General features: G+C 42.7%; 1 protein-coding gene across 3 annotated transcripts in view; it reads right to left on the reverse strand.

Moving 5' to 3' along the window:
- Positions 1-1,296: 1,296 nt before the first annotated feature.
- Positions 1,297-17,962, reverse strand: part of RUNDC3A (RUN domain containing 3A) — a 21,934-nt gene continuing 5,268 nt past the window's right edge. Inside the window, exons 2-11 of one of the 3 annotated variants that reach the window (XM_018552742.1) lie at positions 16,447-16,562; positions 14,687-14,835; positions 12,980-13,065; positions 11,278-11,367; positions 10,704-10,784; positions 9,969-10,134; positions 6,538-6,695; positions 4,589-4,726; positions 3,260-3,363; positions 1,297-1,661 (exon numbers count right to left, since the gene is read on the reverse strand). In XM_018552742.1, coding sequence (XP_018408244.1) covers positions 1,519-1,661; positions 3,260-3,363; positions 4,589-4,726; positions 6,538-6,695; positions 9,969-10,134; positions 10,704-10,784; positions 11,278-11,367; positions 12,980-13,065; positions 14,687-14,835; positions 16,447-16,562 — 1,231 coding nt within the window. In that variant the 3' untranslated portion in view covers positions 1,297-1,518. The remainder of the gene's footprint in view (positions 1,662-3,259; positions 3,364-4,588; positions 4,727-6,537; positions 6,696-9,968; positions 10,135-10,703; positions 10,785-11,277; positions 11,368-12,979; positions 13,066-14,686; positions 14,836-16,446; positions 16,563-17,962) is intronic. The other 2 variants (XM_018552741.1, XM_018552743.1) reach the window with 2 other exon arrangements.

The raw sequence follows: 17,962 nt of genomic DNA on the forward strand, positions 1-17,962 counted from the left end.
TGGCAAAATGCCGAAAGTGCCATCTTTTGGCCGAAATAGCGGTGCGTCCCTGCTTTCTCTCCTCCCTGCTGGGCGCTGCTCTGTGTCCCCTCTGACACAGCGCAGCTTCCAGCGGGGAGGAGAGAAACTCACAGGAGGCCGAGCTGGGCGGGGGAGGAAAGCACTGTGAGCGACCGGCGTCTCTCCTCCTGCACCGCTCAGCCTCTTGACAGATTAGAAAAAGAGCGTTGTGGGTGCAGAGACTGCTGTCACGGGCGGCTGAGCTCTCCTCCTGCACCGCTCAGCCTCTGCGACAGATCAGGAGAGCGGTGTGGGGAGCGGAAACAGTGTCAGCTGTCACAGGAGGCCAGGCTGACAGTGCGGGGGAGGAGTCAAGTGTCAGAAGAGATCAAGCTCTCCTCCCTGCACCGCTCGCTCAGCCTCCTGTGATAGCCGATCTAGGAAGGAGAGCGGTACAAACACTCAGTGAGCGCTGAGTGTTTATAAATAAATGATGCCATAGTACATTTACTGTGTCCCCAATTATGAATGAATGGGAAGTTATCTACACCACTTCCTGTTCATTCATGATTGTGGACATGGTAAACATTCTATATCCACAAGATATGAATGAACAGGAACGCTCAGTATAGAGGCTTCCTTTTCCTTTATAACGGGGGCTGCAGAAAAAGAGATTGAGAACTCAGAGTCCTCAATCTCTTTTTCTATTTTAAAAAGGGAAATATCAGGGTTCTGTTTAGATCCCCAATATGTCCCCGTAGCCCCTACAAGTAAAGTAACAAAAAAAATATTTAATAAAATATAACAAAAATGTATTAAAAAAAGCGGTGGAATGTTGATGCCCAGAGATCATCTGTAGTTGACTCACAAAAAACAATTAGGCAGTTTCAGATTCCTTCAGTTCATCAGTTTAATGGACAGAATTGCACATGTTCCTCTGACAGAGGTGGGTTCCATCACAACCAGTTTTATACCAGTGGTCAGTTACACAACATACAGTGTACTCAAGTCCAAACAAAAGGAGCCAACTTCTACCCTCATAGGGTTCATGAGTTGAAAGTCTCCACTTGGTCCATAAAGGGAAGGGAATATTGGGTCAATGCTTAATTAAAAAGGCATTTCATTTTGTAAAGGGACAAGTATAGGAGATTTAACTGATGTCATTTTTTTTGAATGCAGCAAGAAGTCCCAAGACGTTGAAACTTTCATTGACAAATAGCAGTAGATATCCATATATTTATTCATGTCCAGATCATTTCTTGTGTTCTCTACAAGGTTACAGCGGTTTAGGAACTGGCTATATTGGGGTGTATTGGTTCACTGTTGGGCGATGGATTATATGCTGTGCTGTTTTTGTTTTTTTAGTCCTTGTATATTCCTTATTAGACCACCATTGGGAGTTATGCAATTGGCCGAAGAAAAGTTAACTTGGCGAGACGTTATATCATGAGATAAACTGAGCTTCTCCTGTGGTGGTCGTGACATAATGCATTGATTGTGACCTGTGTTTGGAAGACCTCAGCTGGGGCTTCCAGCAGGACTTGTCTCACTGCTATTACTGACAAGGCATTCGTTGGATTTCAAGCTTGGCAGAGATTTACAGCTGGGGATAGAGGCCAGGGAACCGCACAAACCCAGCATGGAAGGGGTGGGGTCCTTACCTACGGAGGGAAATATAATGTAAAAAAATATATATAAAAAAGTCAAAAATATATGCTGCACATAGTTAACAGGTATAAATTACCAAACCGGCAGGTGTTTTATGTAAGACTTGACCAACGCTGAGAGGTTTTTGCTTGCAATTTAATGAGGAATACATTTTAAAAATATAAGAAGCTCCGGTAAAGGGATTCCCTTCTGGTTTCCTGTAACACTACCTAGTACAATAACAGTAACATATCAGGTACACCAAGTACTCACTGATGGCATAAGACATTTAAAAATTCCCTGCAGACTTAAAAAAACCTTCCCTGGCTAGCCAAGGGTAGAAAAGTGATGACGGGGTACTTATAATCTTGTTGTTTTCTTCTAGCTGGTGCCAAGGATGAAGAGGAGCCCCAACACAGGACCTCAAATAAACAACAGACTAATAAAATGTTTAATGCAAGGGGGGGGGGAGGGGGTGTACTTTCTTTTTGCCACGCTTTCCAACAGGAGAATGAATAAGGGCTCTGAGAGGCCCCAGGATCAATTTATATCAGAATAGGGATGCATCCTACTTGGAGGCAAGTAAATTGCATATAGCCACCTTGTATGCTGGCACCCATCAAATGCTGAAGACCATACAGCTTGCATCAGCACACTCTTGGCACCCCTGCTATGGGGATACTATTCTACATGATTGCTGTGCCCAGAAGCTGCTGTTGGGAGTAGCTTTTTTTTTGGGGGGGGGGGGGGTGTTTATAAAGGAAAAACAGAAATCTAGATATATACATTAACTTTGCTCTATACCAGGGGATCAGCACAAAGCACAGTGTATTGCATTGCACTGTCAAAGTGAGACTAAACTCAGGAGTTAAATCTTAAAAATGCATTTAGGTACCTTAATTATTAACAGAAATGTATCACTCGGCTGTAGATCCTCCAATCATCTCTGCATTGGAGCTGACACGGTCCTTCCTTCTGGAGGGGGGCTATGTTTGTGGCTGTGTGTGTTGTAAAGTAGCCACCACTCCAAGCTCACTCCCGTGATGGACTACAATCTCAATGCAAATTAGTAAACTAAATGTGAGATTGTAGTCCATCCCGGGAGAGAGCTTGGAGCGGTGGCCACTTTACAACACCCACACAGGGAACAAAAGTAGCCACCCTCCAGAAGGAAAGACAGTGTCAGCACCAATTCAGAGATGATTTGAGGATCTACAGCCAAGTGATACACAAATAAGATACATTTTGGTAATAGTTAAGGTACTTAAATGCATTTTTAAGATTTAACTCCTCAGTTTAGGGTCACTTTAACCTGGCACTTTCCCTGTTGGCACCACCAGGTTAAACAAAAGAAGATTTTTCAGCAAATATTTTTCAGGTGAAGCTCACCTTTCCTGGTGACTGTTGGTAAATATGGAATAGTAATATTATATAAAAGTTTTACAGGTGAAAACTATTTCTAAATTTTCTTTGAAGGACCTATCTGACCCAAACTGACCTATAGTGTTCCACAGAAGTAAAACATTGGTATGCAATCATACAGTTTAATGCTAGCATGTAGTCACTTCTCTACCATGTTACAAAGACTTAAATTACCCCACAATGGGCTTACCAATAGGACCCCAAGGCTCCCCGTCCTGCTTTCCATCTGCCCTCTGGGATTCGGAGCTCAGACTCAGCTCAGCTGAAAGGTGATCTGTGCTCAGATAGCTGTGTCTGTGGAGAAGAAACACACAACTAGCCCAACAGAACAGAACATAAGGCTCAGATGTCATGCAATGTTCTGCAGCAGAGAACCAGCCATACTGCTCAAGAGTATTGAATAGCTACCATTGCACATTTTCATGACAGTACAACTGCACCCGCCCATTTCTGATATACTTGATATTATAAGACAAGACAGCAAAATAGTCAGCTTTGTAAATAATATTATTTTCCTATCTTGTTCAGTTATGCCTGTAGGGACTCATTACAGATTTAACCTTGCCCAATGGGAAAGGTTCTAAATCTAAATGTTGGCCTAGAAGAACTGATGTTTTCCTATTCAATAATGAAAAGCCTATCGCTGGTCCCCCTTCTGATGTCACAACCACAAAATCATGTGGGCATCATTTTCTGTAACATGTTATTTTGGCAATGAGAGCAACTCTTTTTGTTTTGGGGTAATATTCTGAATACATAATGGCAGAGAGACCTAACACCCCACCCACCCAGTGTATGAGCCTAGTTGCAATGCCCCTTTCTAAACCACTGGTAATTAAGTGGCTCTCAATGTCATGTCTGTCGGCACCCTTTGTACAAGTGCATACAACTGAAGACGGCTGCTAAGGTCTATATTATGCCTGCACAGACTCTTAAGTTTCCACTTTAAGAGCAAAATCTTCAAGTAGATGCAGGTCATGTTATGCTTACATGTGTTCAGCTATGCAGGCGCCTACAGATTCCTCACTGACAATAAAAATTGTAAACTCTACCTATCGAACATAAGCTATATTTTAAAGATCCATTAAAGTGGAGCTTGAAAACATACTGTCTGCTTGACAGGACTAGCTGAACAAAGTTTAGAATCTTTTAAAACAAGTCACATAAATGTATTACAACTGTGTGTTTAGCTGCTTGCCTAGGGTCAAGAGGACCCTGCCTCAAGAGAACTATGTGCAAAGGTGCAATGTTTCCTGAATGGCACAGCAGTTCACTGAGAGATTACACATGTTGCTTGGTATTGCTACCAAGAGCCTGTAGAAGCATAAAGGAACAAGATAGTTAATGAATGCTATTTGCAAGCTTTATTATTTTGCTGCCCAACTTCAGAATAACAGACTGTCCAGTAAGGTGGACACGACCTCTTCAATGCTTTGCAGGAGCTAGTCAGATGTTCCATTGACATGAGACAGATAACGAACGTTGAATGTAAACGTGTCATGGGGTATATGTGTCTTACCTCCTGTACAGCGTGGGTTTAACAGATGTCTCGTTATCATTAAGGGTGCCCAGGGAGGGCCACTGGTTAACCAGAGGGGCCCCAATGCTTGAGTTGAACTGTTTGATGGGGACATTTTCAGAAGGGAGTAGGCCAGTGCTGGAATTACAGGGAATAACAGAGAATGCTCTTGTTATGAAATGCCAAAGGTGCATGATGGGTATGTTTGCTTTGGGATTGGAGCATGTCTGGGTTGGCGTTTGATATGATATGCACCTCCTAGATCCTATTGGATGATGTCAAACAGTTTAGTCGAAAGACTAAATCAATGCCAAACCACACCTACCAAATCACAAATGGGCTTTTACCCAAGGCTAATCAGACAATGAGTGGATGTATCTGAACACACTTTGCACTTTATGGCTATGCCGTGGTATTTTTCTTCTTTATAGGGATTTATTTGAGCAGTTGGAAAACAATTGTGTCTGTGGAGGTTCTCATTCATCTATAGCTGTAAAATATAAAATCAAGGTAACTGGACTTGCTGGAGCTAGCAGGCCCATCACTCTGGGTGGCTTAATAACGCCTGCTAGCTCCGGTCATGCAAATGTAATCAACACCTTACCTCCATGAAGTCCCTGACCCCATGCTGGTTATGATTAATAGATCATGCTGATTGGAGCAACATTCACCATATTTATTCAAAGAGAATTTTTGTCCAAATCATTCTGAATTGAGAAAGCTAGTCAGATTCAAGAAACATACAGCAAGTTCAGTTGCCTTGATTTATTTCTTCATTTCTTAAATTGTTTGTGTTAAGGATTTGATAGGATTCAGTGGTCATGTTATTTAAAGGGGACTTTGTTATGCTCTCTGCCACTGGTGAGACATAGACACTAACTAACTCTCCATGTATTGCATTTGTAGTATGCAGGTATAGTCGATCGTTATTCTGTTAAGTGGTTTTCTGGGAGCTGTGTTCTTTCACCATTGATTAGTGTAAAAGTAGACTGTGCCCAAATGTGAGAGATGAAAGGTAGATGAGTCATTCCAGGACTGATGGTAGGCAAGTATCTGTTTCCTGTGTAGCCTAAATGGTGTTTTCAGAAGTTAGAATCAGGATTAGCATACTACCCCGTAATCTAAAACCAAAACTTAATTTTCCATTGTGAATATTATATTTTTTTCACTATCAGTGTCCCATTTGGGGCATTTCCCTTCACCTTTTGTCCTAAATACACATCAGAAAGTGAGATGAAATCTCTCCAAAGTAGGGGAAATCCCTTTTTAGATAGTCTTCAGGAACACACGTGTTACCATTGGAAGATTTCCCCTTTATTCCCATTGTAGTGTCAACCCCAATTTTTGGATTTACTCCCACTTTCATTCTTGGTGACAATGGTAACTTCTAAGCCAGATAAAAAAAGACTCTCACTTGCGAGGACATAGACAGCAATAAAAAAAAAAGCTGCCAGGGAGTTCTAACTCTTCCCTACTTTATCCAAAGGTGAAAAAAAAAAGTTTTGGGATTAGGTAAACTTTAAAAGAAGCACAAAAGTAATAAAACTTGGATTGTGATGCTTGAAAAATCATATATCACTCAACTGGTGCTCAATAGATGTATTTCCAGTGGCCAAGAGATAGTAGTAGGTTAGTATGTTAGTGTGTTCCATATATTGAGTGGATCGGTGGTAGGTGCTCATTCAATGCTCAGTAAACTGGAAGTATGTCTCATCTCATGGTGAGAGATTGGTAGTAATCATGTGCCCCTCACTTGGTCATGGACCTGGTGGTTGGTGGTAGTATGTGTGGCAAATGGCTAATGATAGAAATCTGGTTAGATCCTCCTGAGCCTGTCAGTCAGGAAATATACAGTAGTTAGATGCTTCTAATGCAGCAGACTTGACTAGCTTGTGTGGAGCCCTTTGCCTATATGAGTGTGTATTTCATAGGTGACCCCTCTCACTCACAGCTGTTCCTGCAGTTCTAGGATGACTCCCTCCAGCTGGTGTTTCTCCTGCATGCCTTGCTCTCCCTGCTCCTGGATCCTCTGAGTCAGTCTCTTGTTCTCAGCTTCTAGATTCTTCAGCTGAGACTCCCGCAAGCGGACCAGCTCTTCTAGATATCCCTGGGAATGACAGAGGAAACTTCTTTAGGAACACTCTTGAGACCAAGCTTGGACACCCTGCAGGCTTGCTAACAGGTCATGCATGGACTTGTCACATTACATCTAGAGAGTTTCTGGTACACCAGCTTGATCTGGATCATGATATACAGTATATATTTATAGGAAACTTAAAGCTGAACTCCAGGCTAATGTAAAAAGACCAATGCTGCCTGCGGCCAGGTTCATACCTGTGCGATCCGTGACCGCGTGGCAGTCGTGCACGAAACTGCATGGATGACCGCACGGTCATGGAATTGCACACCACTGCCGATCGCGCTGGGGGTCCCATTATTTTCTAATGGCACCCCAGTCGCCCCAGGCAGATTGTGCCTGTGCGATCGTGGTTTAATGCACCTTTTTTCAGTGATTGCCGCGCGGATGTAACCCATTGAAATCAATAGGGCCGCGCGGCAACTGATGTGTGTACCCGCAGACAATCGTGCGCGTCACGGGATCGCCGAAGTCTGCACCAGCCCTGCCTCTTTTTGCCTAGGCTCTGGAGGTCTAATTTTTATTTATTTATATTGCGCCAACAGTTTGCGCAGCGCTTTACAAAATGGGGGAGACATGACAATTACTACACAATTCAATTTCAGTACAATAGGAGGGCACTGCTCGTGCCCTCCTAGCTTATAATCTAGTCTAATGACCCATTAGGTAATCACGTCCATTCACTTGCAATGGACATGAGGACGCTGAAAGATATTCCACAGCTGGAGTGAAGGGGAAGAGAGGTGAGCAGTCACCGCCACGGGACTGAGGATCGGGTGAGTATAGCTTTTACATTTTAGACCCTAGACCAAAACAAGCACTTATCCCTTGCAGCGTGGGCGTAGCCCCACTGCATGGGTTAATTTTGTATATACCCAGAGTTCTTCTTTGAAGAAATTCTTTGTCGAGTAATGTATATTTGTTTGATTTGGATTCATTAATGAAAAAAAGTTTGAGAGTCTAATACTACTTTAAGTACCTGAATCTGACATTGTATCAGCCTCTTGCAATACACCGCACAACAGTGCTCAGAGTGGTGGAGGAAAAAGCAGCACAAGGAGCAGTGGCGTCACAAGGGGGGTGCGGCTCGCACCCGAATGATACCATTGGAGGGGTGACACCAAAATGACTGGCAGTCATTTTGGTGTCACCCCCTCTAAAAAGTCGGGCACTCGGTCATGGACCGAGAGCCCGACAGTGTCAGGAGAGAGGAGGGGACCCAGTGGCATACGTCATCACGCCGGGTGAACATCGCCTCCTCTCTCTGCCAGCGTCCATCACCAAGATGGCCGCCGGCAGACGTCAATCAGATGACCGCGCATGCGCAACGACGTCACTGCGGGGTGTCACCCGGTCTCCGCTCCGGGTGACACCCGGCCTCGGGACGCCCCTGACAAGGAGTCAATCTGTGCAATGCAATATTCATGATAGGAGGAGAGAGCAGAATGACAGAGGAGTTCATCAGTCTGCTGCATCCATTGGCAGGGTGGTTAGGATGGGGACTGGTAGATGCTAGTGGAAAAGGAGGTCTCCTGCCCTGCCAAACAGGGCTGTTCTGTGAGAGATCTGTGTTAATCTCAGGACTGGATGGACAGGAATACATATCATTTGGCAGGAAAAACAGCTCCCTTATCCACAGTTCAGCTGTGTATTTAGGAATTTGCCTGGAGTTTAGATTTAAATTACAATTTATTTCATATAAAACAGTATTATACCTGGACTAAATCTGAAGAATGGCAATAGAGGGAACGTTGTTATTGTGGGCAGAGATATTTTCTCACACATAGATTATATCCTGTCCAACACAGTATGCAAGGATGCCTCTAGAAAACCTCTTAAGGTATCCATAGTCATACTAGGATGACCCAAAAAGGGAACATTTATTGCTGTGTACTTTTGTCTTGCTCATCTCTAACCAAAAAAAAAGTCCAATGACATCAAAAAGATGCTTTCAGTTTCTGTGATCTATACACGAAGAACCGTTGAGTCACATAAATATGCTTTCAGTAACAGCTGCACCACCCCACATTAATTGTGAATCACTAGAGGAGCTTGGACGTCCTCACAATGCTTTTTTCAATGATTGGGTCATACAAGCCATATTTTTTCCAGCACTCATATGGAATAGAGATTGAAGTCAGCTTCACAATGAGACATTTCCAGTAACTACAGAACATAGTTATTAGATCATCAACAATTCACAGCACAGTGCATTGACCATCGCTGCAAGGAGCTTCACCAAGTGCATCTCTATTGATCTGAAAGCCAGCAAATGAATGTAAACTGCTGGTGGTTTTACAGTAAGAGGGATAGAATAATGTGCTAAAAAGAGATTTACTGACAAATACATGGTAGGTAGTTATCTGAACGTCAGCGAGGAAGCTTAACAGGCTTTCTAAAGGTGGACATGGACAACATGTTATGGATGATACTTGGCAGCGTCATGCAGGAACCTGCTTTGGATATACAGGTCACCAAGCTGTGCATTAGACGGCTACAATCATCATCAGAGACCTTGTGATTTGGAAATGATCCACAGTCCATTTTTCCCGTTGTGATACAACTCAGATAAACCAACATCACCCTCATCGGAGATCACTGGATATGCAATGAATGGCGGAATCATATCGGTAGAGAAAAGGGAGGTACACCGAGCTGATTGTCTGGCTTCAATTGATTAAATCCCCTTCTGCACCAATTAGACTGATGTAATAAATAAGCTGGCCTACGTATGGGGCATAAATGACTCCTCTGCCTACAAAATCAATATCTTCTCGGATATAAAACTGGCAGAATGTAAAATGAAGCATATGATTAATGCATGGGTCCAAGCACATTTTCTCTAGACACAGTTCCCGGCATCATACCAAAGCTCAGCTTAGACGCCAGAGGTCAATTTTTCCAGAAAGCTGTTCACAGCCAAGATTGTTAAACAAAATCCTAGTGGGGTTTCCCTCCAAGATCCACATGTGATCCATACATTGCAATAAAGAGGATCAAAAAGTCCACATAGTCCTTTGTATCTCCAAATAAAGGACTCTTGTATAATTAGGCTGAATATTTGCTATGTACTATAAGTTCTGGATGTCCAGTTAGTAATGGGGCATGATGGAATAATATACATCGCTCCATCCACTATACTAAAATAAGGAATAGATCTGTTTTTTATTTTCATTTTGGCTGGATATATGAAGTCTAATAAATACTTTACACTGTCACGTTAATATGAAGGTTTCCACCTACCTTTTGTGCATAGACAATACGGAACTTCTGTTCCATCTTACGCCACTTGGTGTACCAGCTCTCCTCGTCTGTTAGTAGTGGTATGTAGGGGTGTTCGGGAGAGCTGTCCTCGCTGCTGCTGCCACCTACACTTTCTCGGTCCTCTTCCTCACTTAGGTAATCATAACTGGTCAGAGAAATGTTGGTTATAGTAAACAAGTGGAATATTCATGGCACGTCTATTGAAAAGATCCTACACCCAAAAAATTGTACTAAATTAAAATGATATAGAAATTCAGTGGTGGGAAGTTCCTTCTGCAAACTCTTCCCCTCTCTGCTCACACAAAAGTGGGTTAAAAAAACAAAACACTAGTGCAAGGAAAGCTAAAGCATTAGAACATCTGGCTACTAGAAGGTGCTAAATCAGAACCTAAAATAGGCCCCCAGGGTAGGCTACTATATCAAACCTTCATAAGCCCTTTGGGTCTCTAGAGAGCAGTGCTAGGACAAGGTCCTTTAGCAGCCAAGGTGTGCCACTCCCATGAGCTGTGAACTAATTCAGCCGCATATGATGTAGGTCCTGCCCATTTTGTACTTTGCCCAAGGAAGCGGCCTCTAATGCCAACCCATTGACCTGGCCCTAGAAAGACCCGTCTGATGTCCACATTGTGGGCCCTAAGAAAGAGGTATAGTGTCATGCTGTGCTGCCTTTTTTCCATATAAAAAATCGATTTTGACTGAATAAATTGTACTCACCTTTGTGTAAACTTTAAGTATGGAGTGTAGTCTATGACAGCTGGAGTTTTGCCATCAATCCCTTCTCCTTTCAGGCAAAAGCTGTGAGGAGACAAATTAGAGGGTAATCAGACAGAACTGGAAAAAGCTGGACATTATTGGTTGCTATTGGCAATGCCATTGCTGGCCATTACCTTTTTTCCCCAAAAAACTGGCCATTAGGTCACTGATCTTTCCATGGAACTCTGATTGGGAATGGCTTTAGTAAAGTAAAGGTGAAGCTGGCTGCATATCTTACAATCTAAATTGTACAAAATCTGTACAATCACCTTAAAGTTTTCCAACCACTATGTATATATGAGAAAATTGTGGAAAAACACAGCACAGAAGACAAGACATGCCAGTGTTTCCATCATCTCCATATTCATGGTGAAAACATTTATGGAAACAGTTTATAAAACATGACCTATTTCCAAGACAAGTGAGCAGGTTTTCCTCCTCAGATCTTTCCAATATAGGGTAGCCAATTTAGAATGAAAGTTTCTGAGACTAGATTGGATGACGATCATTACATAAGGTCCCTTGATGATCATACCTGAAGTCAATGGCACTAAGGCCTATCAACATCCCAGTGAGGACAGATGACTCCTCTCGTAGTAAAATAGCACCATCGTCATAAAACCTCCTGAAAAGGAAAAAAAAAAGTGAATGTGTCATCGTTTAGAGATGGCATGGTACAAATGTAGATCTACTGCTCCAACCCTTTCTGTAGTTCAACCCCAATGAGACATATGCTGAAGCTTGTGGTCATATGACATAGGTTAATATAGCTATACAGGAGGTACATAGAAACAAATAATCAATTTGGTTACTAGAGGCAGAAGCTATAATTTTTCTTAGCTTCTCAAAGCTCTTATTTTTCATAAAGCAACCCCATCTAATCCCAAAAATATTATTAATGAGCCTTATACTCAGGGCTGGATTTACTCTCTCCGCTGCCCCAATGCCAAAAAAATTTTACTTTATATTTTTCCTTATCTTATTTTTTTTCCTTTTTATTTTTTTTCTTTATTACTTTATTTTAATTATTATTTCTTATAATTTTTTACTTTTTTAATTGTTATTTATTTTTTTTCACTTAACTTTATTGCTATCACACTCCCGTGTCAGTGTTCACATGGAGCAGAGAACGGACGTTGCAGGCTGCATACAAGTGGTCTCAGTGACATCGCCGAGATCCTTTGTACTAAACGAGCTAAACTAAACTTCCCTGCTGTACATTTATCTCTGCTTGCCCAAAGCAGGGCTAAATGTAGAGAAAAACGACCTGTCCAGAGCCCGAGACTGCATGTCCCAGGCGTCAGGAGATAGGAATGCCACACCCCTGCCGCCCCTCTACTCCCTGCCACCCCTAAGCCGGGCCTCGGATGGGCTTGTGGGAAATCCAGCCCTGCTTATACTGTATATCAATATTTTCTCATGTGACACTAGCAACTTTGTAGCAGCTACACATTTCTCTGTTTAATATTTTAGGCAAATACTAGTTGGCTACAGAGTTGTAGAAGACTACATCGCTTATCTGGGTCACTACAAATTGGCGGTGTGCTATGGTCATCAGCATCTGCATTGGATAACATTAGATGAAACCTATATGCTGGCGATTCTGTCACTGGCTCCAAGCTACAAATAGCTTGCACATAGACCTTTTCTTGACTGCAATTCCTAGCAACAAAAAGGAGAGGGATTCTGTAGCGGCTACAAAATTGCCACTGTGACATGGGTCTAAGGCATGGATCTTAGACCAGCTATACAATGTTACAGGCTGTTGTAGGATGAAAGAAAAAAATATTATAAATTCCTCCATCCACGCTAAACAGTCTGATGAAATTCGCACAGCGTCTGGACGGTTTTAGCCAAGCTGTCATTAGAAACAGGATTATAAGTGTGGCACAGGTCTTAAAGCCATGTCATGTGGACAATTTTATAGCAGCTACACAATCCTTCTCCTCAGACTTTGTGTTAAATGAATCTTGCAGTAGCAGAAGTAGTAACTAGCTATTTATTCTCCATCTTTTGTAGCTCCAGTGCCTCTGCTGATGACCATTACACACCAGGGATTTGTAGCTGCCTAAATAAACATTATAGTTAACCATAGGCACAACCTTGTAGCCATCTACAAATCACCAGAGAAAACAGGAAGAGACATTTGTAGCTGCTATAAATCTTGGATAGAGTGTAAGGCCCTTTGTAAGAACGTTGGTACATCAGTACCTATAGGGTGTCACACATGGTCTCACCTGGTGGTTCTGGTGTCTCTTAGTGCAGTAACAATGTATTCTGAAAGGCGTTTCTCCATCAGTGCAAGACGTATCCAGGCCCGACCCTACAATGAGAGCACACATGTCCACATTGTGTACTTAGTAAGTAGAAAGTAAGGACTGCAATGCTGCTGCTAATGTGAGGTTTAAATAGAACTCAACTGACAGAATGAAGATCAGCAGCACCCTGAAAAAATGACCTTTTGTTTTGAATTCCTGCTCAAAAAAATAGCGATACCCTTCCCGGTATGTGGGTATGTCTAGAAGCTCCGCTGCCTACAACCTGATAGTTGTATATCTGCAACGTGAGATCTAAAACACAGCTACCTCTGACTACTAGTCTCAGGAGATTTTGAGGGGCCATGTGGTAATCTCACTATCTTTCAACTCTGTGTTCTCCTTGCCGGAGGTTCTGACATGAGGAAGCAAAGCCCTGCTTCTACATGCTTTTAAGAGATGGCCGCTTTCACATGAAGATACAGTGCTAACCAAGACTTGGTAAGTCAGTAATGGAGAAACGATCAGCTGCACAGGCAATACTGGTGACTATTCTTTTGCCCTCTGTCTGCGTTTTTTGGGGCACAGGCTATAGAGTTCAGTTCCTCTTTAATGAAGATAATCCAGTGGGTGTCTGAGGCAGGTAACCAACATCAAAACCCATTAGAGATAAAGAACAAGTGGATACAATATGTCCAGTCATCACGACAAGTGGATACAATATGTCCAGTCATCACGACAAGTGGATACAATATGTCCAGTCATCACCAATGAAACCTGAATTCGGTAAGTCACCTGTAAAAGATGATGTTTTGCAAGGCCATTCTTAGTCACAGATAAAGAACAAAGCGTTGTATGTTTTTCCAGACATCAATACATGTGCAGCATACTAGAATGCATCATCCACACAACACATACAGAGAAATTTACATCTACAGATCAGTGTCCCATTGAAATCTGAGATCCTTCTCCATAAAGACACCCAGAATCCCATTGTAATGCCATAAAAATGGTTTCTAATACCATAGAAATGAAATCACCGGTAGGGCTGAAGGTCTCGCTGGATCTCACAGCATCCGGATATTTTAAAGGGTAGGTCTTGTGATCGAAATATGGTAAGTAGTTGTTGCTAAATCACAGGTACCCCCTACCCACTAAAAGACCTTGGAAATCAAAATATAAAAGAACAAAGCACCAAAACATGGATGTTCAGTTGCAATAAAATCATTCTTTCAGGTAGATAGCCAAGACATATCAGGGGATTTTACATACTCTTCCTTCTTTAGGGCTTTAGAAAGATCTGTGCTTGGCACTGCTGCTGCAATGAATGTATATTGATTCATGACAGATTAGGACACAGTCACAGAATAATTGGTTATCTACCCTAAAAAAAAGAAGGATTGGTTCATTAATTAAATTTGCTGTGTCAGCCATATATGTAAATGTATCCAGTCTTGTCGTGTATCAGCTATGACTAAGGACCTGGGGGGCTGAAATATACACGAAGCAGCTTTCTGCAATTCCTTCTTGTTTAGAGGATAATTTATTAAAGACAAGATCTGAATTGTATGCTAATTTCCAAGCTTCTGCTTCATCTGTAATGTGACACAAGATGGCACAGAAAAATGGCACCGGACATCACTCAATAACAAAGATACGACCAAACATGCAAGGTTCATAATAAAACACCTTTGCTCTGGCTGTGCTAATGTTCTCCATGTTTTCAATGCTGCTGATACAGTTGTTGGGAACTTTGCTGCAGGCGATACGGATATAGTCCCAGAATCCTCTCTGCCCATCTGTGCTAAACCAGCTAACATGACCTAAAAGGCAACAAAAGAAAGGTCGGTGACATATGTGTAGGAGAAATAGGGAACACAAAAAGAAGAAAGCGGTGGACCTGTCCCAAAGCACGACACCCAAGTGAGAACCTTCCAATGAACCAATAGACTCAAGAAACAAGGATGAAGAGCCTCATCCCAAAGAGATAGTCCAAATATAAGGCTTGTTCTATGACAACTGTCTGAAATATTCCAGACTTGTTACTAATCCGTATCAGGGGTCAGAAATTACCACCTTCAACAGTTTGGAATGGTGATGGAGGTGGGCATTGGAGGGAATGAATTAAAGGAGAATTATGAGGCGAGTGAAAATCACATAGCCTCATAGTTCTAGCTGACCTGTGACAATTAAACTGTTACAGGTCGGCTCGCTCACTTCTCGATCTATCCCTGCAGAGAGCCGTGACTGTCACTCACGGCTCCCTGCAGGGATTTCCTCCCCTCCAGCGCTGATTGATGGAACGGACGGGGGAGGGGGCGGGCACAGCTAGCTCTGCCTCTAGATAGGCAGAGCCACCTGTCAATCCCGCAGCTGGGTGGATCTCGACAGTAATGTCGGGATCTGTCCTGGCTGCAGCGTCTCAGTATACCGCAAGCTGTAGCTCACGGTATACTGAGCTTAGGGTGACGGGAGGACGCTAGTTTGCATCCTCCCGTTACCCTTAGGAGAACTATGGGGAAGAGATCTAGCCCCTTAGTTCTCCTTTAAAAGGAAAAAAAAACAACAACAAATGGGCATATGCACACGGGTGCCTAAAACTGAACAATGTGGGCAGTTGCACACAGCCCCTGGTGCTCCTGGATCAGAAAGTATGCACGAATTTACATTGCATGCTCCCAAACACCTGACTGCGTGAACCCTTATAGTGTAAATGTGTATGCTCTTTAGAAGCCGGTTGTAGCAGGATGTTTTCTGAAGAAAATACCTGGAACTTCTAGTTATGGAATAGTACATGATTCACGTCATGTGACAGCGCCCGGCCAATCACCAGTTCAGTCACATGGAAAGGGTCGATAGACGTGTGTAAACTATAATTTTAGTGGCTCTTTGGCTGCAAGGGCAAAGCACAGGCTCACTTTAAGAATTAGAACTCTTATTGAAAATGTGCTAATTATTATGAAGTGCAATAACAAGATGGAGCAACTGTCCATCTTGTACTCAATTGACTACAATGGACCATTTTTGGCTGCTATGAATTACCACATCTCAGAATTAGCGCATAAGTAGAAGAACTCTTTATTGAATAAGGCTGCTTGTTTCCTTTACCTATGCGAGATCACTTGACTGGCAGCGGGAGAGCGAGCATACGATGACATACTGCATGACTGTATACACGATCTGTAGTACAAGCCTTGGCATGAAGGCGTTGAATCTACAGAAATATACTGTATTTCAGTAAATTAATCGTTCATGGGCTGTAAACTACAGTAAACTAAATACACAGCATGGAATCTTTAAAACTGGAGCAGCAAAAAAAAAAAACAGATTGAAATAAGAGTTTTTTTAGTATCTGCGTACAGCAGAGATTATGCAATCAGGCTTACACTGGAGGTACCCTTTAAATCAGCTGCTATGCAACCCGCCTCCCCCGAGCCTCTCTCTCTCACCCTTGAATCGGTGACTCAGGATGTGTTCCAAAATTGCAGCAAAATTCACAAACTCTTCTGAGGAATCATCGATCGGCTCAGCTGTGTATTTCTCCAGGAGAGTCTTCACTGAAAACCTGGGAAGGGAGTGTACAGTGGCAATTAATGTGTCAGACGTACAGAATATACAATTATAAAGTCTCTGATATCTAGAATACATGACTAATACAAGCGCAACATTTTTAAATAATATCTGTTATATACACAGTATATGATATACAATATATATTTATTTACATACATACACAGTATATAATATACCACATATATCTACATACATACACACACACTGAGTGGCCAGATTATTATGACCACCTGACGTTTGTAGGCAAATTAGCTATAATATCGCACTGAAGTTGCTAGAGGGACAGACCAATATAAATAGGGAAGCAGGTTGTTTACCACGACAGTAGAAGTGACTTTTTTCTGAAGATACGGGTAAACAACGCGATTTAACAGCCTTTGAACGTGGGATGATTGTTGGCGCTCGGAGCCATGGAGCGAGTAAAGCAGCAGCATTCGTTAAATGTTCAAGAGCAGCTGTTGGTAAGTGTTTAAAGACTGGACTGTCGGCCGAAAATCTGGGTCTGAACGTGCGTATTGTGGCCGTCAGCGACTAGTCAATGTTAGGGCAGAACGGAGAGTGGCAAGACTGTTACAAGACAACAGAAGGGCAACAGTGCAGTGTCAGATTCCTCGTATCACCTTTCAACATCTCGTGGAGTCACGGGGCGGCCCAACGAAGTCATCTCGTGGAGTTATCTCGTGGCCCAACGAAGTACTGATGGGGTGGTCATAATAATCTGGCCAGTGTGTGTGCGTGTGCGTGTGCGTGTGCGTGTATGTGTATCAGTAGCAGATCCTTTAAGTTGTGAGGTGGGCCCTCCATAGATTGGACTTGTTTTTTAGCACATCCCACAGATGATCGATTGGGCGAGATCTGGAGAATTTGGAGGTCAAATCAACACCTCAAACTTGGTGTTGTGTTCCTCAAACCATTTTTGAACCACTTTTGCAGTGTGGAAGGGAGTATTATCCTGCTGAAAGAGGCCACTGCCATCAGGGAATGCCATTTCCACTAAGGGGTTTACCTGGTCAGCAGCAATGTTTAGGTAGGTGGTACGTGTCAAAGTAACATCCACATGAATGGCAGGACCCAAGGTTTTGCAGCAGAACATTGCCCAAATCATCACACTGCCTCTGCCGGTTTGTCGTCTTCTCACATCCTGGTGCCATCTCTTCCCCAGGTAAGTGATGCACACTCGCCTGGCCATCCACATGATGTAGGCATATGATTCATCAGACCAGACCACCTTCTTGCATTGCTCTGTGGTCCAGTTCTGATCCTCACATGCCCATTGTGGGTGCTTTTGGCAGTGGTCAAGGAGTAGTGAGAGAACATCCTGGTTATTCAGCTACTACTACTACTACTACTACTACTACTACTACTACTACTACTACTACTACTACTACTACT

This window comes from Nanorana parkeri, unplaced genomic scaffold (genome assembly GCF_000935625.1).
Source record: "Nanorana parkeri isolate BGI_ZX_2015 unplaced genomic scaffold, ASM93562v1 scaffold96, whole genome shotgun sequence".
NCBI classification, from domain to species: Eukaryota; Metazoa; Chordata; class Amphibia; order Anura; family Dicroglossidae; genus Nanorana; species Nanorana parkeri.